This window comes from Poromitra crassiceps (genome assembly GCF_964638095.1).
Source record: "Poromitra crassiceps genome assembly, chromosome: 10".
Taxonomy (NCBI): domain Eukaryota; kingdom Metazoa; phylum Chordata; class Actinopteri; order Beryciformes; family Melamphaidae; genus Poromitra; species Poromitra crassiceps.
This window is the reverse complement of record NC_139631.1, coordinates 28,717,112-28,731,565: the sequence shown is the minus strand read 5'-3', so window position 1 is coordinate 28,731,565 and position 14,454 is coordinate 28,717,112. Positions and strand designations below refer to the sequence as shown.

At 44.2% G+C, this 14,454-nt stretch overlaps 1 protein-coding gene across 1 annotated transcript in view; it reads left to right on the top strand.

Moving 5' to 3' along the window:
* hip1rb (huntingtin interacting protein 1 related b) overlaps positions 1-14,454 on the top strand; it is a 45,050-nt gene that overhangs the window by 3,227 nt on the left and 27,369 nt on the right. Inside the window, exon 2 of the mRNA XM_083644872.1 lies at positions 13,863-13,926. Within this exon, the coding sequence (XP_083500998.1) occupies positions 13,863-13,926 (64 nt within the window). The remainder of the gene's footprint in view (positions 1-13,862; positions 13,927-14,454) is intronic.

Sequence of the window (14,454 nt, the reverse complement as noted above, 5' to 3'; positions counted from 1 at the left end):
AGGTAAACAAACCAGCTGCTTGGTGTTCAGTCTTACATTACTTTATGCCTTATCTAGAAGGGAGGGAGCTTTTGCATGGGTGTTCACTTCTGTCAAAGTTCTTATTTGCCTTTTACTTAGGATTGTCAGATCTTATATGCATCATCGGTTATATAACAGCATGATTCAATACAATGTTGGAGCTGCTGTTCCTTTAGTTACTTTTCGACAGAAAACAATGTTTGAAATCCGCTTCAGGGCAGTCTGGAGACTAGAGACCACCTAGAAACAGCTTCTTTCCATAGATGGTGCTGCTGAGTTGCTAAGTGATGCTGGCGCATAATATCTCTTTCTGCATAACGTTATCAACCTTTCTTTTGTTGATTGAGGTCAACTCAGGTTGCTGGTTCTCTGTCAGGTAAACAGTGAGAGGTGGCCACAAAATGAACCGATTTTATTATGTTGCTAGTTGCTACTAGGGCTGCACCGCCTGGGCGACGTAAAACAAAAAATGTATCGATATTAAATACTTCATATCAGTCGAGATATTGATCATTTTTAATGATCTATTTTTAATACAGACCACGAGGAAAAAGGTTGAATTTAACCACTATTTTTAATCGCCTTTTTATCAAGACACACAGGTAATAATTTTAATGTTAACACAACAATTAAAAGCACACAAATTGAGTGCTGCAGCTGTGTACTTTGCTCTGGGAAAACCCAATAGTGTCTGGCTGTGTTACCGCAGCACGGGTTCAGATGCTGGGGGCACTGAGGCCCCTGGAAGAAACCGTGAATGGTGGGTCACTGGCCAGGGCGATGAACGTTGAATAGCGGTGAATAACGTTAAAGGGCTGGCGTGGTCGTGGTGAGTGAAGAGACGTCGGATCCCGTCTGTAAGGATGGGTTGCCTAACAAACCGCTGACTTTCTGACACTCTGCCATTGGTTGGCAGGCCAGCAACGTTCAAGCTGCTCTCTCCGTGCACTCAAGAGTACGAGGCGGAGACTAAACTAACGTCCAGTCTGATACTTAATATGTCCGGTGGGAACTTTAGGATTGATTGGCTGTTTGCGTTCCATTTTCAAGGGACATATCTATCGATATTGGACTATTTTCATATTGTGTTGATGAAGTGTCTATCGCTGATATATATATTGCTATCGTTTTATTGCCCAGCCCTAGCTGCAACTAACGATTATTTTCATTATCGGTTAATTTAGCGATAATTTTTTTGATGAATCATTTTGTATATAAAATGTAAAAAATAAGGACTAATGCCCATCACAAGTTGCTAGAATCCAAAGTGATTCTTAACACATTCACTGCCAGCCTTTTTTTTTTACTGTAGGTAGGTTCTGCCAGAGGGTTTTTTTGAGGATTCTGGCTCATCTTTCAAGACCCGAGGATTCTTTTCTGCTAAGATTTTGTGAACACACAATATCTCAAAAGAACTAATAGAATGTGTGCTTTCTCTGTCTAAAAGAGTTAGTTTGTAGAGTTAGTAGTTATGTAAGCATTAGCAGTTGAATACAGCATGGTTTCAGCGTCTGGAAATTTAATCTCAGATAAACGGCTTTTTGTGAAATTCGATAGAACAGTCACTTTAACCATTCATTTTTGGCATCAGTAAGACGTCAGACATCTAAACAATAGTTTTGAACAGTAATTTCCTCCATAACAGCAGGAAACCCCCCTCTGCTTCCAACTCCTCCCTCCGTGGGCGTTCTCCTCCGCAGCGTTTGTCACAAGCGAGTGTTCTGCTGCTGCTGCTGCTGCTGCGAGTTTGAGCAGCCTCCCTCCCTGGCAGCGAGTGTGGATAGGGCTCACTTGTTTCTTGGGTTTGAGAGCTTTGATGAAGCTTTGTGCGATTCTAGGCTTTATGCTGCGTGTTTCAAAGTGTTTTCCACCCAGTCTATTTTTGGAATCCCCCACCGCCAGCTCCCAGCGCGATAATGCGCGATGAAAGCGTTTTCGCCAATCCATTTTACAGTAGAGAATGGTTTCCTCGCGCGTTACCCTACAGTTTTGGCTCTGCGTTTCCTAGTGTGGAGAGCACTGTCGCCACTTAGTGGGTCCGTGGAATGGGTTGTACACGTTTGCTGACTCCAATATTTTTATAGGAGACGTGGGGAGCGTTGATCCACGTCCCACCGTCAAAAAAAAAAAAAAAATTTTTAAGCCGAGATAACTCGTCCTTGGCAGTGAACCGTCGGATTCTGTAAGCCGAGATAACTCGTCAATGGCAGTGAACGTGTTAAGATTGCTACTGAGTCTGACCAGCAGTGCAAAGAACAAAGTTCATTATATAATGACATGTAACAGAGAAAAGTAAGAATCTGAAAAATGCATTTTTGAAGCTGTAGTCTTACCTGATGAATTGAAAGATTAATTCTTCTGAGAATTATAATCGATTTAATTTCAGGATCAACTAATTAGATTGATTGATTGATTCGATTTTCAAGTATCTTGCATTATTTCTACCCCTCCGGCATGTTCGTATAATGCATCCTGTGATCTTTAATGCAGAATAACCTGCTTTTTGACAGATGTTTGCAACTGAAAGGATGCAATTAGGCTATTTCAGGTTAGTAATAAGGATGTTGCGTGTAGGAGGGAGCCCATCTATTTTTCCATGAGATTAATATTGCACTTGTCATTGAGCTACATATTATAATACTGCTGATTCACTCAGTGTGCTGAAACTCAGAGCTACACACTTCTCTCTCGCGCTCAGTCTCTCCCTCCTCTTTCTGTTGACCTCAGTTCCAAGGTGAAAATCCCACACAGTGCCCTGTGTGTTTGTGGTATGTGTGTGTATGTGCGTATGGTATGTGTGTGTGTGTGTGTGTGTGTGTGTGTGTGTGTGTGTGTGTGTGTGTGTGCGTGCGTGCGTGCGTGTGTGCATGTGTGTGAGTGGTGTGTTTGCTTTCGCTTACTCCCAGTTGCCTGAGTGAGCACCCATGAGAGGGGAAGGAAGGGGGATGGGAGAGCCGGAGGGTAAACAGCTACCGAGTAGGTCATGATGGTTTTCTCAATTAAAATCCCCGTATAGCATAGATTTTTCTCATTTGTGTTTTATGTATTGCAACTTAGAAATTATACTTGGGGGCGTCCCAGTGGTTCACCTGTTAGAGCGCGTACCACAAAGGCTTAGTCCTGCACGCAGCCGACGCAGGTTCGAATCCGACCCGTGGTCCTTTGGCGCATGTCATCCCATCTCCCTCTTGCCACCTTTCCTGTCTATCTAGTGTCCCATCAAATAATGGTCCAAAAAAAGGGCATGGTGGCGCAGTGGTAGCCCTGTCGCCTCAATAAGGTCCTGGGTTCGATTCCCCCGCCTGGGATGCTGTGGGCGCTGAGGGTATGTCCCCATTCCCGTGTCCTCAGTGCCTACGGCCCAGGTGGGGTTGTCAAAAAGGGCCTTTCTCTGTGGAGTTTGCATGTTCTCCCTGTGTTCCCCTGGGGTTTCCTCCACATAGGAACACCTAAAAAAAAGCAAAAAAGCAGAAAAGGCAGAGTACAGTAACTTCCAAATAAGGGTCAAAGGTCAAGTTTGAGCTAAAAAAGATGTAGATTAATAACTGCATGAAAAAACAAGAATTTACACATTTGCATTATTCTGCCTACAATTCATTTGGCTGGACAACAAAAAAACGTGAAAGTAATTTTTCTCAGTTCTAGTTCTACACTCTGGCCAGTTACCCCTTTTGCCTTTGCAGGGCGCTGAAAACACTCACCACTACTGTACCTTCTTTCAAAGAGCCAAATTCATACTCTTAGCATTAGTGCTCTATCCAAAGGTGATATGAGTCTAGAGTGTAATGGCAGGCTATTACCAGCAGTATGGCATGTATTCAGTTTTTGTTTACGATATGCACAAATCACCGACACCATCACCTTATTTACAAAACAGGTTCCTATAAGGCCCCTAATTCCTCTAGTGTTTTGATGTGAAAATAAATAGTTGAAAGAGTCACAATTACAGCATCTCACGACTATAATAAGGCGAGGGGTTCCGCACACAGTTGAGCAGGTGAGCGAGCACAGGCGATTAAATCACACGCGATATTTCTAGTAAACATACTATGTCACATGGTACTGGCTTACATTGTTGCAATGTGTATGGGCATTGTTACAATGCCCATACACACTCAGTCATGTCAGTGAATCATGCCAGTTGGGTTAATGTTGTGATTTTGTTGGAGTTTGCTCTGGAAAGTAGCCTATTTGTTGTCGTCAGTGTGCTTTACTGTATCTATGCTAATTGATGTGGTTCAACATTGTTTACAGGCTCGTTTGACTCGTTTACTGCTGCCTTGCATCGTTAAGGAGGCGTGCTGTAACCTGCCTGTGCAGCCAGTCAAGAGGCCTTTTCATTCATTTGCTCGTCTTTACTGATCTATACCCACTTAATGCTCATGGAAGAGAGTTCAAGGGAAGATAGCTTCTTCTAGGGGTGTCACGATACACTCAGTTCACGATACGATACGTATCACGATACTGGGTTCACGATAACGATACGATACGATACGATTTTAACAATATTTTTTTAAACTTGAATAATGACAATATATGACTGGAAAAGTAGTATTTTATTTGAAATGCACAAATACAAAACATGCTGTTGTGGGAAATTGTTATTACAATAACAACTAGAAAAAACATGAGATTGGAGATAAGGCTTATCTTGAAATAGAATGAGTTACACCGTCACTTAGATTTACTTTGAACTAAAAGGTTTCTCAGCAGTATAAATTCTCATTATGCATCTTCAGTGTTTCTTCAAACTCAAACAACAAGACTTTTCTTAATCTATTTTTTATGCATCTTCAGTTTTTCCTGTCAAGTAAACAGTTTTGCCAGAAACTCAATTGAATGGTTTCTCTCTTGTATAACTTCTCATGTGTCTCTTCAGAGACTTGTTCAACTGAACTACTTTCCACACATTGAACTTCAACAAACAAAGACGTTTCTTAGTCTATTTTTTGAAAAAAAAAAATTTTTTTTTTTTTTTTTTTTTTTTTTTTTGCGATATGAGATTTCATCTCAACGATACATATCGTGACGTTTTACTATCGCGAAATTTCGTGGGACGATATATTGTGACACCCCTAGCTTCTTCTGTATCTTAATGTATGGAAGTGAACAGGTTTTCAAAACCAAGTATGTAGCAGGCAGCTTACTTGGCATGGACAGTGGAGTGTAGTCGGTGTAGTCGGTCTTGTCTTCCCTCGGGTCTTGATGGTAACCAAGCATTTACGTGTTTCCGACTCATGGGCCGCTTGAAAATCTCAAAAATGCTGCCCACATCCCACCATGACCGGACCGGTACAGAGGCCAAATAATGCGTTCTCAGAGCGCTTTTTATTTTAATGATAAAAGGAGCTGTCCATCAGCACCACACAGAAAGCAGAAACTATTTCTGTGTCTGCAATAGGCTAATTAACAAATAATCTATCATCTATCAATTTGTGATCGATCTATCAGTTCGTGGTGTAGGTAGGGTTATACAGTATGTGGGTTGGGGGACGTTGAGGGTAGGCGTGCTAGGCATTCACCGATACCCCAGAACATCTCCCTCTTTTTCACAGCCTAATGTTGGCAGGTATGACTAGTGTTGTTTGGATAGGGACCCCATGTATCCGCGTCATCACGGTGGCTGCGGCCATGTTGTTGACATAGAGCTGCAGCTCTCAACTAGTGACAGCCTAGGTGAGAGCAGCGCTAAGAGGAAGCTAGCCGCCCTTAGCATTACCAACAATATGACCGTGATGATGCAGATCGACTACGATCTATAGATGAGAAGATACAAAGAGCGCTACACTGTCCCTGAAGAATGAAGTTGCTGGTGGTGTGCTTTAGGAAACCAGAGAGTTAGATCATGAAGAGAGTACTGGAACAGGGAACTTACCAGAGGCTCTGATCGATCTCTCTTCATGAGCCTTGTGAAGCCATTTGATCTGAGAATATTTCTGTTTTTTCACCCATTTTCTCCCCAATTGTACTTGGACAATTCCCTGGTCAGTGCTCCACCCCCTCTGCCGATCTGGGGAGAGCTGTAGACTAGCACATGCTCCCTCCGATACATGTGCAGGTCGCCAGCCGCTTCTTTTCACCTGACAGTGTTTCACCAGCAGGACGTAGCGCGTTCACCCCCAGTTCCCCTCCCCCCCGACCGGTGCCCCAACCGACCAGAAGAGGCGCTAGTAAGTGCAGCGACCAGGACTCATACCCCACCGGCTTCCCACCCGTAGACACGGCCAATTGACCTTTTTGCGACCAAAACATTAATGACTGTTTCCAGCTTCCAATCCATTTAGGCGTTCCAGTGCTGGGGCCCTCATTAATGTTTTGGTTGCACCTGTGTTTACCTTGCCTTTTAGACACAAAATAGCTGTTGTGAAAAAGGCCCATTGTGTCTGTAGGAACCGGAGTACCGGGAATTGACGAGTGCATTTACCTCTACACTACCCAGGTGCCCCCGGAACGACTGTTAAATAGAAATATTCTGGCGGAGGGGATTTCTTTTTTAAATTAAAAACATGAACACTTTTTAGAAGAGATTTCTTCAGAGAAGCATTGGCATCCGGTGTTGTAAGTGTTGTCAAGGATATTCAAACAAACAAAACACTTTTTACTTTGCCGCTGTGTTTCATTGATGAATACATTAGTCAGAGTGAATTAGTTAAAACTAAACTTCCAAACCGACATAAGGTAACCAGATGGCAAGTTCATTACCAGTGAGAATCAGCCATGCTAAAGTCTGTGTTTGACCTTGTCGGCCGGAGCCGTAGCAGCGGTCTGTTGAATTAAGCTGATAAGGAGCTGCAATAAGTGCTCTTGCAGCAGGGCATTATGTCCAGTGTGAATGGGTGCAGGTGTAGCGGTGCTGCTTTGACTTGGCTAGCTGCACACACAGCATCTCCCAGCAGGGATGTCCAAGCACATGCTGAAAGGCAGAGGAGGAGGAGGAGGAGGAGGAGGAGGAGAGGACAAGGTAAGCAAAGACTCCTCGAGGTCTTCCTGAGGTATCAAGGCAGTGTGTGATGTTTGTGGACTGTGTTCTGGGTGTATGGGTACAGTAATGCTGGCTGGCAACAGATCTTATGGTGGACCTCAGGGTTTAGGACAGGCTTTCCCTCCCTCTCCTCTCTCTCTGTCAGGGGATTTAGACCAGATGTTTACTTGTTGGGCGGGCGGCCACACAGTCAACACTGTCACCCTGTCCTGTCTGGAGCGCTGTAGTGGATTCCAACTGTCTGACTTCTTTGGCCTTGGTGTTCCTGTTAAGGTTATTGTGTGTGTGTGTGTGTGGGGGGGGGGGGGGGGGGGGGGTGAGCTGTGTGTACATTGACAGGAGGCTCCATAGAGCCAGAGTTTGCACTGTGTGCTGCGGCAGAGCTTCAGAAACCAGCTTTGTAATTTGTTGGAGTGACAGCGAAGTCCCTTTACTGTTCTTTGTAAGCTTTAGTTGTATAGTGAAGTCCCTTTACTGTTCTTTGTAAGCTTTAGTTGTACCTGTGAAATGATGGTGCTTGTGTGTGCTGGCATGTTGGTTTGGGAAGCTGCCTGGTCACTGAAGGGTTGTTGGTTTGATCTTCATGCTGGCACTTTCCAAAGCTGCCTCAGTGACCCTGAGCAAGGGCACTTCACTGTGTGTGTGTGTGTGTGTGTGTGCGCGCGCGCGCGCGCGTGTGTGTGTGTGTGTGTGTGTGTGTGTGTGTTGGAATTTCATCGAAATGGGCAAGAGTTAAGAGTCTAACAGCCTCCCAACATTGGATTTTGTGGAAACATTCCTGCCAGAAATTGGACTTCTCCCAATAGAGCCCCGCAGGGATGACATATTTTTGTAGGCTTACCCAGAAATCCCTGCCATGCTGGTTCATAGGGGGAAAGGCAATGGCATTTCTGTATGGGGATTAATTACTGACATGACGATCCATAGAGCCCCTGCTGCCGTGGAGCTAAAAGATTGATATCAAAGAATGTAGACTAAAGAGAGGACAATATGCTTATCTCACAATATGAGAGAGGACAATATGCTTATTTCACAATATGTTTGATTCTTGATATGGGGTTCACAATTTGATAGAACCCCGATACATTGTAATAAATAAAAGTTAAATGACAAAGTCTGACTGTGCAGATTTCTGTTTATTTCAGAGACAAAAATCTATAGCTATCTATTAGCTTGCTAGAATGAAAGTACCTGGACATTATGCCCCCCCCCCACCACCTCTTTCTCTATCCACCTTATTTCTAGCTGCCATGATGCCTGATGGGTGCTTCTTCCGCTTCCGGTGTAATCTTTACACTGTTTTAACTTGACAAGAAAAACGTCTGAGGATTTTACAGCAGAGCCATTCTGCTCTACCGCCGTGTCGTTCGGGTGCTGGGATAACGTAATGCATTGTGGGTATTCGGCTACTGTGGCTAATGCTAGCGGCTAGCGTAATAGTTACTTGACATGGCAGTAAAACGCCACTGAATGACCAAATTGATTTAACTTTTAACCATTTCGAGTAACACTGTTTCCATACGGACCCCCAGCGTTGGTTAGTTGTTTATAACGTGACTATATTTATAACTTTTATAACGTACTCCAGTTTCCGAGTATAACAAAGGAAATTGCAAGCTGCCTGCAACAATAAGTCCCGTTAAACCGGACCTTGTACCCACAATTCTTTTTTACAGTGGGGCATTCAAAAATAAGGTGGATAGGACGAATCGGCGTGACGTCACTTGCCACCCAGAAATGCAGAACCCCGCGTCAGTTAACTAGTATGAGTTGTGCCAAACAAACGTTAATATCTCAAAAACTATACATCACATCGCTTATATTTTGACATTCTGAGTGAGAGCAGAATTAGCTCAAGAGTTTGATGTATAATATATGCATGTGGTGTTAAACTTGTGCGATCTGTCGCAGTTTTTAAAATGTAAACAGAGTCAGCCGGCTAGAGTCAGACACTCAAGCCTCCCAAAGCTCATGCTCCATAGGGCTCCACTGCCGTTGCCACCCAGTGACGCGGTTTGTTTACCGAAATGCCGCTCGGCTGATCCCTCGTATACCAACAACCCCCCTTTCGCCGCTCCATCGCTACACTCTGACCGCCATCCTCGTGAATGTGCTATGAGAGTCTCCCTGCAGCCATGCTGTTCAATGGCCATCTGTTGAGGCCTCTGTGCCAGGCTCTGTGTGCCAGAGCACGGCCCCCAATCCAACCCAATCTTCTAGCCCAGCTGTCGGCCTTCCTCCCCCAACAAACCCCTCATTGTCACGCGCCCCTCCATCCCAGGCCATTGCACTTGCCCTGTGTGAAGCAGGCAGGGACTAGCAGGGACTAGCAGGGACTAGCAGTTCATTTGCGTCAGAAGGAGGGAGAGTCTCCTATTAACCAGGACACCCTTCTCTCTCTCTTTCACCCACAGTAGCTCCTCTGTGCTTTGTTTGTGGCCATGTCTGTTTTGATGGTGGCGGGGAGGGGAGGCGCTTGTCAACTTGTGTACTGTGGTGACTCCCGGGTTTCCCCTGTATAAATCAGGCTTTGTGCCTCTGCCACTGATATCTGATGATGTATTACACAGAGATGCAACATGACTTCATAAGCCTTCGTTTGAGATGAGGACGATGAAGCAGGGTTTGTGGGAATGACGTTATTTAAAGAGACAACAAAGGTTGCATAATGGTTACGCAGGTTCATTGATGTACATCCATGTTCTGTTCTTTTGTGTAATGTAGTTTGTGTTTTGTATTTTTCCCATTATTTTCCAGTTTTCCCGTTTGAGGTTATATATTCTGGCCAGCCATGTCCCGAGGACTCAGTCAGGTGGACTACAGAGTGAGGTTATATTGTGGCCGTGTCCCGAGGACTCAGTCAGGTGGACTACAGAGTGAGGTTATATTCTGGCCATGTCCTGAGGACTCAGTCAGGTGGACTACAGAGTGAGGTTATATTCTGGCCGTGTCCCGAGGACTCAGTCAGGTGGACTACAGAGTGAGGTTATATTCTGGCCATGTCCTGAGGACTCAGTCAGGTGGACTACAGAGTGAGGTTATATTCTGACCATGTCCTGAGGACTCAGTCAGGTGGACTACAGAGTGAGGTTATATTCTGGCCATGTCCTGAGGACTCAGTCAGGTGGACTACAGAGTACAGAGTGAGGTTATATTGTGGCCATGTCCCGAGGGCTCAGTCAGGTGGACTACAGAGTGAGGTTATATTCTGGCCGTGTCCCGAGGACTCAGTCAGTCAGGTTGACTACAGAGTGAGGTTATATTCTGGCCACGTCCTGAGGACTCAGTCAGGTGGACTACAGAGTGAGGTTATATTGTGGCCATGTCCCGAGGGCTCAGTCAGGTGGACTACAGAGTGAGGTTATATTCTGGCCGTGTCCCGAGGACTCAGTCAGTCAGGTTGACTACAGAGTGAGGTTATATTCTGGCCACGTCCTGAGGACTCAGTCAGGTGGACTACAGAGTGAGGTTATATTCTGGCCACGTCCTGAGGACTCAGTCAGGTGGACTACAGAGAGGTTATATTCTGGCCACGTCCTGAGGACTCAGTCAGGTGGACTACAGAGTGAGGTTATATTGTGGCCATGTCCCGAGGACTCAGTCAGGTGGACTACAGAGTGAGGTTATATTCTGGGCTGGCCATGTCCTGAGGACTCAGTCAGGTGGACTACAGAGTGAGGTTATATTGTGGCCATGTCCTGAGGACTCAGTCAGATGGACTACAGAGTGAGGTTATATTGTGGCCATGTCCTGAGGACTCAGTCAGATGGACTACAGAGTGAGGTTATATTGTGGCCATGTCCTGAGGACTCAGTCAGATGGACTACAGAGTGAGGTTATATTGTGGCCATGTCCTGAGGACTCAGTCAGGTGGACTACAGAGTGAGGTTATATTGTGGCCATGTCCTGAGGACTCAGTCAGGTGGACTACAGAGGTTATATTGTGGCCATGTCCTGAGGACACAGTCAGGTGGACTACAGAGTGAGGTTATATTCTGGCCATGTCCTGAGGACTCAGTCAGTCAGGTGGACTACAGAGGTTATATTGTGGCCATGTCCTGAGGACACAGTCAGGTGGACTACAGAGTGAGGTTATATTGTGGCCATGTCCTGAGGACTCAGTCAGTCAGGTGGACTACAGAGTGAGGTTATATTGTGGCCATGTCCTGAGGACTCAGTCAGTCAGGTGGACTACAGAGTGAGGTTATATTGTGGCCATGTCCTGAGGACTCAGTCAGTCAGGTGGACTACAGAGTGAGGTTATATTGTGGCCATGTCCCGAGGACTCAGTCAGCCTCGGACATAACTGAAATCTTTATTGGAAGTTCCAATAATAGTATGATAGTAACTTTTTATTGTATTTTAGATTTTTCAACCCACACAATTATTGTTTACAGGTGCGATACGGCACACTAGGGATGTTCATCAATAATCGATAATCGATCGTTGAGGAATGAATTCGATCACGTGGAATTTTTATCGATTATTTTTTTATTTTTTTTATTTTTTTTGCGGACTAGGTTTGGGTGGAATTCGTTCCTCCTCGCCCCACTCCATTGCACAGCCGACTAACGTGAGGTGGAGCTTCATATAGTCTCTAGTTTTCTGGCTGGGCGCAGGCCTTTGTGCCAACAAAACTGTTTTAAACATGGGGAATTCACACCGGCATGCGCGGGGACACAAACAAACGCACCCAGCCGATTGCCTTACATCATGTAACCTGACATGTAACATGTTTGTTTACCTGGCCACAGCGCTAGTGTCTGATATTCTTACTACACAGCGGCATCGCCATTATAGCTGGCCGAGAACGCGCAACGTTATTAGCAGACCAAAGTAAAAAATAAAAATAAAATAAATATTATTATTATTATTATTATTATTACGCTATCGATAATCGATAATTGATCGTTAATTTTCCCGAATTTCGATTATGGAAATTGTTCAAAATGAACATCCCTACGGCACACAATACATTGTCTTCAATTTGGGCAATGTGAAAATATGCCTCCATACAGTACATAGAGTATCTATTCCTGCTGTGTCACATGATGCTGTACCAGCATCAACTGGGCCAGACGAGACAAAACGATAATCAATCAATGCCCCCCCCCCCCTTACACACACACACACACACACACACACACACACACACACACACACACACACACACACACACACACACACACACACACACACACACACACACACACATCACACACACTTAACCTCATTCCCGCTCCTCACCAGATACTGTCAATAATGGGACTACTGATGTAGTCATAACAAAAACAAAAGAATCCCCCTCATCCCCTATGGCTCCTTCTTTAGGTATAATATTTTTTTCCCCTTTGATTTCCCATAAGCTATTATATTTGTTTAATTGTCATTTAAAAGTTTAGCATTTATAGTAGAGCGATGGCTGCCGTGCCGTCAAGGCAACCTTCTGGACCACAGTCATGTTTTCGACCGGCCTGAGGCCTCCTCGTTATATTCCAGCAGAGAGGGTTTTATCACAGAAGTGTCTATGAGGAGTCAATAGAGAGATACCGTGTGATGGCTGCCATCTGTGAGTCCAGCCAGTAATCACTGCACTATTTTATCAGACATATTTTATAATGTACTGTATTTATATGGCCCAGAGATGACCATGGTGACAGGCTTGCAGTGTAACTTGACCAGACTAAGCAGATATTGTATCAGAGATGGCTTTGTGGCTGTGATGTACCTATTATAGTGTACGTACGTGTTGTTATCATATTCAACAGAGGCTGTAAGCATGAGATCCAGACTGTTTCCTTGTTCCTCTCCCATCATCTTCCTTTTCAGCTGCACTGGTTTTACCTGCTGGACCAGGTTGCAGATGGGCGTGTGTGTGTGTGTGTGTGTGTGTGTGTGTGTGTGTCTGTGCTGTGTGTCTTGTGTTACTGGTGACAGTCTCTCTGACGCTCACTATCAGCTAGGTAATCTGCTGATTCCCAGTTAACCCTGTTTGACCTGAGCTCTCACAGATACTGTACCACCGCTGACAACTCTTTAACACCAAAAACTTTCCTTTTGTTTGTTTTTGTATTTTATGACACGAATGGTAGATTTGCAACAGCAGCCTAACTGATATGCATTTTTTTTTTTTTATCAAGGCATTGGTGGTATTTTAGGAGCAAGGAAGCGTAAGGAATGATCTTGGCACATTTTTCAATTGCTTTGCATTCCTCATCTCTAAAAAGGAAGGAAGGATCACACCCAACCAACCAAATGAACTAGAATCTAGCAGCTCCGTTGCTCACAGACTGTTGGTTAGTGGTTAGTTAAAGTCATGCTAACCATACAGTGAGAGCTGAGAGTCCATCTGTACAACACTGTCTTTTTTTCTTCTTCCTGTGATTCATTCCTCTTTTTTTTTTTTTTTGTACAGTTCAGGCTATTATTATGAGTTGTTTGTCTCTTGGTCTTTGTTTAACTGGTTTGTCATCATGACCTGGCTATGATTGTGTTGAAAGCAAACTCGTGTTGTACTGTACCTTGTCTATTTTAAGCACTCCAACTGATAGTGCAAGGGTGGAGTCTAACTTGTTGCTTGTTTTAGTTAACACCCACTCCCTCCCGCCCTCCAGGGTCATCTGACAAAATGTACACAAGCTATAGTGTATACAACAGGGGCCAATCAGGCGTTTCCTTCTACTGGTAAAAAAACAACAGCAGCAGCAGCAGCAGCAGCATGCATCTGGACCTAAAAGCTTGTTAGTGAGTTTTCTCCCTAGACTCCTTTGATTAACCTCTCCTCTCCTCTCCTCTCCTCTCCTCTCCTCTCCTCTCCTCTCCTCTCCTCTCCTCTCCTCTCCTCTCCTCTCCCTCACAGCTTAGCAGCATCAGCAAAGCCATCAACTCCACTGAGACGCCTGTGAAGGAGAAGCATGCACGCCGTATCCTTTTGAGGAAAGAACTCAGAACTAACCTCAATATATATATATATCTCAGAACTAACCTCAATATATATATATATATATATATATATATATATATATATATATATATATATATATATATATATATATATCTTATTTTTTCAGGCTTGCAGATTGCGGATATATTAATGTGTGTGGTAGTAATAAATGATCAATTTCTTCTGTGTAGCGCCAGGGTTGGGGTCATTTGTTATGAACTCGATTACAATTCAACTGAGGAATGGGGGAGGGGGGGGGGGGGGCTACAGGAAACAGAATTAGAATTAATTTCGAGTTAATTTGGTCAAATTCCATGTTTTGTTTTTCTCACCATATATCTGAGATTACAGTACAATCCTGTACTGTATACAATACAGTATACATATATCTGAGATTACAGTACAATCCTGTACTGTACTCAATAAGGTATACAATATATCTGAGATTACAGTACAATCCTGTACTGTATACAATACTGTATACCATCAAATGTTAAAGGTTCCTTTC